The sequence below is a fragment of the Gossypium hirsutum genome, chromosome D12, assembly GCF_007990345.1.
Source record: "Gossypium hirsutum isolate 1008001.06 chromosome D12, Gossypium_hirsutum_v2.1, whole genome shotgun sequence".
NCBI lineage: Eukaryota > Viridiplantae > Streptophyta > Magnoliopsida > Malvales > Malvaceae > Gossypium > Gossypium hirsutum.
Window position 1 is genome coordinate 4,704,669 of NC_053448.1, and position 11,082 is coordinate 4,715,750.

At 31.7% G+C, this 11,082-nt stretch overlaps 1 protein-coding gene and 1 non-coding gene across 2 annotated transcripts; one reads left to right on the forward strand and one right to left on the reverse strand.

Moving 5' to 3' along the window:
- Window positions 1–656: 656 nt before the first annotated feature.
- Window positions 657–763, forward strand: LOC121224838 (small nucleolar RNA R71). Its single transcript, XR_005922580.1, has one exon. It is a non-coding gene; the product is annotated as a small nucleolar RNA R71 (small nucleolar RNA).
- Window positions 764–4,338: 3,575 nt separating this feature from the next.
- LOC107891923 (myb-related protein 308) lies at window positions 4,339–5,429 on the reverse strand. Its single transcript, XM_016816845.2, is given in 3 exon segments — window positions 4,339–4,935; window positions 5,021–5,129; window positions 5,132–5,429. Coding segments are annotated over 3 exon segments (771 nt in total). The 5' UTR covers window positions 5,283–5,429; the 3' UTR covers window positions 4,339–4,424.
- Window positions 5,430–11,082: the final 5,653 nt, after the last annotated feature.

Sequence of the window (11,082 nt, forward strand, 5' to 3'; positions counted from 1 at the left end):
AGCAAGCTGGCTAATCTAATTCTCGAGACCCTGAATAGATGTCTGCTGATTAGTCAAAGTTGTTTCAGTGTTCTAAAATCTAGTTTCTAACATTGAAATAAATTTAGTCAACATCTCTTCTAGATTCAGTTTCTTTTCTTGTTGATAAGGTTGCTAAAAACCTGGAGGAGGGTTGTGACCTTTGATTTCCTTGACCACCCCAAGAGAAATTTGGATGATTCCTCCATCTTGGATTATAATTGTTGCTGTAGGGGTTATTATGATGTATAGAATTATTACCTATAAAGTCGAATTTCTCATGCTCCATGTTAGACTTGAAGGGAACATTTCGGATTGATCATCCTTGCTCCAGTCGCATCACATTGCATTACCAAATTCACCTACTTACTAAAACTCAAATAATCAATCTTTTTATTCGGCGCTTCTACCTGACTTGTCAACATACTAACTGCATCTATATTAAAAACACCGACTGCCTTAGTAGGCTTTGTTCTCATAACTTGCCACTAATAGTTATTCAGTACCATCTCTTCAATAAATTCTTGAGCTGCTTCAGGTATTTTATTATTCAGTGTTCTGCCAATTGCTGCATCAATTATATGCCTAGTCGAGGGACTCAAACCATTGTAAAAGGTTTGAACTTGAAGTCAAAAATTAATCCATGATGTGGACACCTTCTCAAAAGATTCTTAAATCTCCCTCATGCATCATACAGTGTCTCAAGCTCAAATTGAGCAAAAGAAGGGATGTCATTCCTCAACTTAGCTGTTTTGGCTGGTGGAAAATATTTCAATAGAAAATTTTCATTTATTTGAGCCCAAGTGGTGATGGAACCCTGTCGAAGTGAATTCAACCATTGTTTTGTCTTGTTCCTCAAAGAGAATGGGAACAATCGTAAGCGCATGACATCATCAGTAATTCCATTGATCTTGAATGTGTCGTAAATCTCCAAAAAGTTAGCTAAATGAGCATTCGAATTTTCATCTTGCAACCCATCAAACTGAACATATTGCTGCACCATCTGAATTGTGTTTGAATTAATCTCAAAACTATTTGCAGAAATAGTCGGTCTAACAATACTCTATTCAGCCCCAATCAAAATGGGCTTAGCATAGTCATACATAGTCCGAGGAGCAGGACGTAGAAGAAGTTGCTGATTACCAAGATTATTATTATCCATCTCTACAGTAATGTCATTTTACTCTTGATCGTCTATTAAAATTTGTTAACCTTGCCTTGCTTGTCTAACCTCTCTCCAATTTCTGCGAGCAGCTTTTTCTATCTAACTATAAAAAACTAAGGGTTCCAATGGGTTGCCACTAGTCATAAACCAAAAGAACCTATAAGAATCAAACAAAAGAAAAATTAGAATGTAAAAATTAAATTAAAAACAAAAAAATGACTAAATCAATAGAAATAAAGTTTTCCTAATATTCTAGTCCTCAATAATGACGCCAAAAACTTGATGTGTCACAAAACTAACTAAAAACTTGACTAAGGCAAGTACACCTATCAATTAAAAATATAGCTACAGTGAGCAAAGATATCGTTCCCACGAGGACTACAAGTACTAGTACTTATCGTCTTTCTATTATTTAACCGAATAATTTGAGTGATCAATTAAAAACTAAAATTAAGTAATTTAATTAACTACGAATGCGACAAAGAACAATACTCGAAAATAATCGATTAACAACCAATAAACAAAGCAGTACCCAAGAAAGAATTCACCTAGACTTTCTCTGTCACTATCAATCTAAATTACACAATTTCTTATTTAGCACATTAATCCGTAGAAATTCCAAAATTATGCTAATATCTCTTTCGAGCATAAGAGTAACTGACTCTAGGTTGATTAATTGAAATTTCTTTCTAATTAAAACCCCTATTATTGCATTCATTCATGCTATGGATTCTCCTATTAGATTTGACTCTAATCCGATAGATTTATGTTGTCATATTTCTAGAATTGCATGCAACTCCACTCAATTAAGTAAGACCTACTCTTAAACAAGGCCTATTCAACCACCTACTAAAGCACAACGGACATGGATCAAGAATCTAGAAATATTAAACCCAGAATTAAGCACACATAATTGAGAAAAAGAAACTAAGCATTTATTATGTAAAATAAAAATCAAATGACAAAATCCATCATAGGATTCATATCCTTAGGTATTTAGAAAATTAATTCATGCTTGAAAATAAAAACATCCAGGAGACATTATAACCAAAAGAAATAAAGAAACTCATGATAACTTCCTATGAAATCAACTAGAAATCTTCAATCTTGACAGAAATATGCTTCCAAGTCGGCTTCAATGGTGTTTTTCGAGTTGTTTTCTTGAGTATTCTCTTACGGCTCACTTCTATGTTCTTATTTTTGTCATATATAAGTCTTAGAATGCTCAAAAAAACCTAAAAATCGTGATTTTCACTGTTTGGTGCGCAATCCCATGAAATCGACATGGCCTCCCACACGTTTGTGTGGGTCACACGGTCGTGTGGTTTGGCCGTGTGGAATGGTTCATCCCATGTGGCTCCTGTAGCTTGCTCTAATGCTCTGGTTTTCGCTCCTTTTACTCCCAAGTGTTCTATTAAGCATTAAAACATGAATTTAAAGGATTAGAAGTATAAAATTCACAATTAACATCGAATAATCACCCAAAAATGCATTAAGAATAAGATTAAAATATGTTACTTTTAACACTTATCATTAATCAGTGAGATTTAGATCGTATCCTTAATAAAATTTATAAATATAATTTTATTTATTAAAGATTATTTTTATAATATAAATTTTAAATATTTTATTGAAATAATATCTTAATTAAAATTTATTATTTTTTATTTCACTTAAAAATATAACTAATTTCAATAACATTTTAGATAGGAAACTGATAAAAAGTATAGTTCATACTTTATAGTTGTTACTTTTATAGATAAATTTTTTTTATAAAAAGTAAAAATAAAACATAAAATATGGATTCCACAACATATTCCGCTATTATAATGAAATGTTGATATAAAAGTTGATTGTTATAGAGAGAGGTGAGTCTTAACTCAATTGGCATCGACATTATTGTCAGAGCAGGAAGACGTGAGTCTAGTGCACTCAAGCACATTATTTTTCCATATAAGGGTTAGGGAAGGGTTATGAGTAGTTATAAACATTGTATAAAAAAAGAGCAAATATAAATTTACCTAAATTGAGTAAAATAAGTTTAATGGTCCCATCAAAAGAGCTGCTTGATACCTAAATTTTGCCAAACATTGGAACATTTAATAAATATTGAAATGCAAACATTGGGCCTGCAAACTAATAAAAGTTTGTTTGCAGTAGTACTCTCAAGTGTTGATGATCATGTGGAATCATTTTCAATGGAATTTAGTCGTTAATTTGTGAACCAATTCCATTAGGTAAGTTAGGCAACCTCCAAAAATACCAATAAATTCGATTGATCCTATAATGGTGAAATGAAATTTGAAAGGTGGAACTTGGGGAAGGGGTATAGCTATCGAAAATAGTTTGGGATTAATTTGATTGGAAGAATAACATATGTATAAACACAAACAGATTTTATGTATAACATAATATATATTATCGTAATCAGGTTAATTAATTCTTCCTATCGCGAATATTTTTTGAAGAAGTAAAAGATTGATATATGAAAAAGGATAAACCAAGTAATTAAAAGCATGGATGGTTGGGGGCTGATGGCGAAGATGATTAATGGATAGTTAGTTGAAAGATGGTACTACGGACAGTTTCTTAAGAGCTTTTATTAGAGGGGAAGGGATAGCCTACCCACCACTTTCTTCTTCTTTTCTTCTTAACATCTCCTCCTCTCATAGCTTATCCACTGCTAAATAAATATCAACCCCTTCTCAAAACCACTCTAAACCATTAAAACCTCTTGAAAAAATGTGTTTTAAACTCTTAATAATGATGTTCAATTATTTTTTAAAAATTTTCAAAGTGTTGTTTCTTTTATATAATTTTTTTTAAATGAGGGTTATCATTTTCCTTTTGAACCCTCTCTGAAATATCAACAAAAACACAAAGTTAAGGCAGAGGAATGACCCTTTTGAAGATCTGATCAATTATCATGAGTCTGACAAACCTCAACTTTTTTTTCTTGGAAAAGAGAGGTAAAAACAGAATTGTAAAAGGTTTAAAAAGATAAAGAAAAGAAAGTATATAATCCAAATAAATGAAAAAACATTTGTTGAATAATGATCACCTGTATCATTACTATATATATGTATATAATCATACAAATTAGAGGTGATCAAACAGAAAATTAAAGGGGTTTTTTAAAACTAAATAACAATCTCTTGGTCAATTAATTCTCTCCATTTCTGCTTAAGCTACATGGTTAAAAAAAGAAGGAAAAAAAATTCCACATTTCCCTCTGAAACAATCATTTCATTTCCAAACTTCTGTAATCCAAGAAACCAGTTTTCAAGCCCAAGAAATCATAGGCAGTATTGGTGTTGTTGCCACTGCTGCTGGCAGCAGTATCGATGCTGCAAATGCATTGTTTGCTGTTTTTAACTCCCAAACTGCAAAATAAACAGAGGGTTTTCCCTCCAGTTTTGAATGGATCTGCGTGCTGCTGGGTTTGATGGTAAAGAGGAGGGCTGATTCTGAGGTCCAAATTCAAGTCTGGACACCTTTCTTCAACTGCTGGGATTTTCTTCTCATCTGTCTCCACAAAACCATTGGGGTTATTCATCTTGTCTTTTTCTTGTTTAACACCATTGAAGGATATTGTGGATGACACATCCTGATGAACACCTGCCTCATTCAGTGGCCTGTGAGTCGCTGGATCGATTCCTCTGTTCAATAGCTTCCTCCTTATGTGTGTGTTCCAGTAATTCTTTATCTCATTATCGGTTCTTCCTGGTAATCTCCCGGCTATAAGAGACCACCTGTAAATCAATTTAAAAACCAATCAAGGATTTGAAATTTTGCAAAAAAAAAAAAAAGTAAGCCAAAGTTGAACATAATACTTACTTGTTGCCGAGAAGGCTATGGAGCTTGATAATGAGTTCATCTTCTTCCTCAGTGAAGTTGCCACGTTTGAGGTCAGGTCTTAAGTAGTTGATCCAACGAAGCCTGCAACTTTGCCACAACGGAGAAGGCCAGCAGCCTTAGGGAGAGAACGCCAGCAACCTTCACCGTGGGCTCGGATGTAAGCGATGAGGCGATCATCTTCTTCTTTGGTCCATGCACCTTTGTTTGTATGAGCTTTCTCACAGCAAGGAGACCTTCCCATTTTGGGATTTAGAAAATAGAAGAAGCAGTATGGAAGCGGAAATGAAGAAGGGTGGAGTTTGGTGTGGGTGGGAAGAACATTGAAGCCGGCCCTTTATGAGAGCTTTAGATGCAGTTTTATAGCCTTTTGACTCTTACTCTCACTCACCCACACAACAGGAGAGAGAGAGAGAGAGAGAGATGTGACCCTATTTCTTCTAGATGTGAGTTGGTGAGACAGGTTTGGGGAGTGGCGGTGGTGGCTCTCTCTCCCTTTTTTCTAATATATTAAAATTTTTAATGTTATAATTTAGAAGTGAAATTGACACATTTTCTATTTATTTTAAATATAAAATAAATAAAATCGCGAGTACCCCAATAATTATTCTATGTTAATATAAGAAAATCACAAGTTATCTTTAAAAAAAAACTAAAAATTTAAGCAGCATTTGTTGATATAGTTTTCACAAGAATGATTAAAATTGTATGTGCAGAAAATAATTATCATTAATATAATAAACATATGTCTGTTTTGATGATATGAGCATGAATGAATAGATAATAAATAAAAAAAGAGTAGGTAATCTTCAGGTAGGTATTAAAGTATGGGCAAGACAAAGTGTGATCTCTGGTTCCCGCACCCATTTATTTTATATAGTATTTTCATTTTAACCTTTTGTATTACTTAGAGTTGAGATTAATAATTTAGTTAGCTTTAATAATCTTTGCACCACCTCACTAGACAACATGTACCGGAATACATGTTCTAACTTCTCTATATATCATACAATATTATTATGTTGTTGGAACTAATATCCTTAGCCACAGGTCTTTGGAATATTAATAATCCCCATCTCTTTTGCTATTATTTTTTAGAAAAATGATTGATTGTGTGGTTCAAGCATAAAATATTTAATCCATTGGTATTTTTGTTACTGCTAGATCCAATCCTTGGAGAAAGTAAAAAAGAATTTCAAGAGGATTATGAAACTTCCATTCATTTTGCCTTTCTTTGTACCTTCTGTACTACAAATCTCCGGTGAGGGAAATTTCGAATACATTAACAGAAATCGAATAGAAAATGAAGAAATAGGACAACGTTCCAAGGCGTGTGTCAAGTCACTATCTTTAAGATTATATTCGCCCCTACCTATATTCGGTGTGCAAAAGAGTTTCAAGCAAATTAACCTCGAGGATACAATGAAGCCAATTACTATTTGCTTTTTGCGTTGAAGAGAATAGTCCACTAAGCACTGAGCAATGAATAGCAAGAAACTCAATTTCTACAAAGAATTTCTGTAACAACTCTTGATAAAAAAATCTAATAATATTAGAAAATGAGGAAGGATAGAAAGAACTTTTAGAACTTGTTGGTGTGATTTCCAAATGAAATCTCATTCCTATTTATAGGTATTCTCATATCTCTTCATAGAGACATCTTTCAACAGGTATCTTTATGAATAATAATGTCTTTAAAAAAACATATAATTATTCATTTAATATTATAACTATTCAAATAATACTGTGTGAATAGTTGTAATTCTTTTTCAAAAATCAAATGATATAACTTTTGACCAATGACCAATAGATTTATTTTTTGATTAATTACATCCATTCATTTATAGTTATTGGAACACTATAAATATTTAAAAATGTTCCAACATTTTCGGGAAAAGCATGAAAGAAAAAAAAAACTTCATATGTCACTCTATTACTTATCCTTATTTTGATTTCAGTTTTATCCTTACTTAATAATCATGTAGCCAAATGGTCTGGATATAAAGGAAAAACCCTAATAATTGCATTTGTCTTCTCAAACCCAAAAATTGCAAACATGAGATAATTATTTTTTTTTCAAATTATTATATGGTAGCTTATATATATTGCTTTGTCTTTGTAGAGGGTTCTTTTAATGAAGAGAGGAAGCGTGGCAAACAAGTGAACGAGGTGCACAAGAAGAAGGCGAAAAAGATTCCAATGGTATCGAAAAAGGCAATTTTGGGATCCTATTTCCGTTAAACGAGCCCATAAATATTTATACTTATAGAGTTACTATATAAGTGACTGGAATTTTGGATAGATAATTTTTTTGAATTAGGGATTAAGGTTTTGGGACTAAATTGTAAAGTCCAATCACTATAGATATTTAACTGGAAAAATAGCTAAAGGACTTTAATTGCAATTAACCCAAGGTTCAAAATAGAAAATATATCATGTTTAAACATTAGGAAGTGGACGAAATAAGCATGTTATCATTAGATTAATTAAACTAGGTATTATATATTAAATTAAAGTTAATTACCTAATTAACTAAACTAATTACATTATATATATAAGCATTCAGTGGGAAGTGAGAGAAGACTTCATCTTCTCCACTGAATTGAAAGAAAAATTGAAGAACTCCATGGCTGAATCTTCAAGGTTTTATGCAGCAAATTGGTTAATGCAATTACGTCATTTTCTTGTAATTTCTATGTTTTTGAGGTCATGAGAGCTTGATTTAACTAGCTCATGTACCAATTTATAAAATTTTTAAAGTTTTGAAAGATTTCATTGTCAGGAATTTATAGTTTTTAGGTGTTAAATTGATAGGTTTTAAGCTTATATATGAAAAGACTAAATTGTAAAGCTTAATTGATAGTTTCATACATTAGAGACCAAGCTAAATAAAATTTAAAATTGACTATAGAAATAAGAAGTAAAATGTGAAATTAGATTTTAATTTGGAGTATTAAATCGAAAGTTATACTAGCCCTAATTTTAGGGACTAAATTGAATAAATTGTAAAGTTTGCATAAATTGATAATTGATTGTATATTGGTTGATTTTTTATAGTGTGATATGTTTTGTGTTAATCCATAGCTAATGTCGACTTGGATTTGTCGAGAGGAAAAGGAAAATCCAAAGCCGTCGAAGAATAGCTCGAAATTTTCGATTTGTATTTCTATGATCTGGGACCAATTTAATTGCTACATTTTCATGTCATTTTACATCATATATTGTTGAGGTTAGTTATTTAGGATTACTTGAACTGATTCGATGTGTTTGAGATTGATTTCTAAGACAATGACTAAATTAAATAAAATATAAAACTTAGAATTTACTTGATATTTGATAATTGGCATGGAATTGTGTTGATATATGTTATATAAGTTATGAAATTGTGACATGTTGATTGATTTGTTATTATTGAATTGTAAATTGAACTGTATATAATGAATAAAAAATAGAATACCCTATTAGCTATTCAGACCAAGTCGGATATAGTTGGCATGCCATTGAGTCAGAGTACTAAGTAAAACCATCGTTGTTGAGCAACCCGAGGTGAGAGATTGATTGAGTTGAGAAAACCATTGTTCCCGGGAAATTCAGGGTGGTATTATGTATTGTTACTGCATAATCGTTGTCGGGCAACTCGAGGTGATGGATTTGTGTATCCATTCTAAGTCTGTGTTGGTTAGTAGGGGTATAAACTAATGAATTATTTAACTACATGTGATGTGATATATGGTACGGAAATACAAAGTGAATTGAATCGAAAACGAACCATGGGTGCCAGTTGTGTATTAATAAGCCATTAGGCTCGAAAATAGCATAAAATGTGCTATGAGAAGAGAAATATGTGCATATATTTATGTAGGCTAAAGATTAAAAATTATAATTATAATTGTAATTAGATATAGCAAGTAGAAACGAACTAAATTGCCTATGAAATGAATGTTACGTAACAAGATAGTATGTTTTATATTGAATTAGTATGCTAACATGAATAAAGTGTGTTATATTAAAATGAAAGGTGATTGGCATGAAATTTGTATATGAATAAGATGTATACATTACCTTGTGTTTATTTAAATCATCTTGAATCATAGATTTACTACTGAGCATTTTTCTCAGCGTATGGTTTGTTTTCTGAGGCAGGTTAGGTTCAAATTATGATCCCGAGTGTAGACTTCAGCATCTAATCAAAGATCCTAGACTCAATAATGTTTGTGTACCTCTTTCACTATTTGTTTGGCATGTACCTAGGTTGAGTCTATTTTGTTACCAAACTATGTCTAAATGCACTTTTTATTTAAGAATTCCAATGCCTGTATTGATTAGTTATGTTATAAGTCTTATATATATATATATATATGTGCCCTAAATGGTATGAATGGTTGATGCGTTAAAGAAAGATTGATTATGAATATATATGTATAAGTATTTGGAAGGCAATACATTAGTTGTTCAGGTTATAAATGATAAGGTATTAGCCTAGTATGGTGTTGATATTTTGAAATTGGTGTTGAAATGTTTCTTATGATAGCTGGTCATAATGGTAAGTGTATGTGTGTTTATGCCTATAAAATTTGTAGGTTTGTGTACTGAAATTACAAAAATATAATGTGACGTCGTGACATCAAACATACCACGTCTCAAGGATAAATGACCTTTAATGTCACGACGAGATGAGGAACCTCGTCATCCCAACGAGACCAAAATAGGATGTCACATTACCACAAAGAACTCCCTTGCGTCACGATGTCAACCCTGTAATTTGAAACTTTTGTAATTCAATCCTAATTCGACCTCAGGTTAACATTAGAGCTTTCGTAAGTTTCTATAAGACCCGAGAATGATTATCTATTGTATTGTTTTCTTATAATTCTTATGTTTGTATGCTTAATGATGTGAATCATATTATATTCTATCGTTGTTGATTTGGAAACGAATGTACCACCTTATAGACTGGACCCAACGATTAGGTCAAGTATTGGGTGTTACAATAGCATTGAGTGCAGCGACAGGTGATAGTCGTCAAGGTCGAGAAAGAGAAATATGGTTGATGATCATGCTTGAAAAAGAAGTAAGTTGAGAGAATCCTTTGAGAGTTCAAAATGCTGAAAATGCCAAAAGTGCAAAAAGTCCTTTCACCAGTTGTGAAAGGCATATATTTATAGTGTTTCAGGAATAGGAGTTGCAAAGCTGGCAATTAACAAGAGTAATGATAAATACATTTCAATTACAATTTCATTAATGATTAAGAAAGGATGGTGAAAGATTTTTTTGGTGATGGTTAATAGTGAAGAAGAATTCACTATGTTTTTGAAATAAGGGAAAAACACTCGCGACACGTTTGGTTCACTGGAATAAAATAGGGCTGTAATGGAATAGCCATTCTATGGAAATCGAATAGGGCTATAATGGAATTTAATAGACATAATAGTGGTTTGGTTGGATGGAATGGAATAAGTATTCTAATAGTATTCATACGTTTGGTTGAGAGGAATAGATATGGAGTAGATCGTAAATGACAATTTCACCCTTAGAAATAAAAATATTTTAAATATATTAATAATATATTGTAAAAATATTTAAATTAAATTATATTTTGAATCAAATGAAATAATTACTAATAATGAAAAATATAATTAAATAATAATTTATATATTATTTATTTCTTTTTAATATTAATTTTATAAAATTTTTTGATACAAATATTATATAAATGCATACTATTACTCCATTGACCCTCACCATAGCCTGATCTTAAGCTCTACCACACCCATTGATCTTCACCGTACCATTATTACTCAACCATTACTCTAAAACCACCACCACCATCTACTTTTTTTCATCATTCTCACTACACCAACCCAACGATTCAAAAGCCCCTATTACCCAAAATCAAACCCCAATATCAAATCCATTCAATTGACAACACTAGCAACTGGAACGATTCAAAAAATGAAAAGAACTGAAAAACAAAGAAGAAGAAAAATGGAAAGAAACGACATTTAAAACTGACAACACTAACAGCCAAAACGAAACAAATTTCA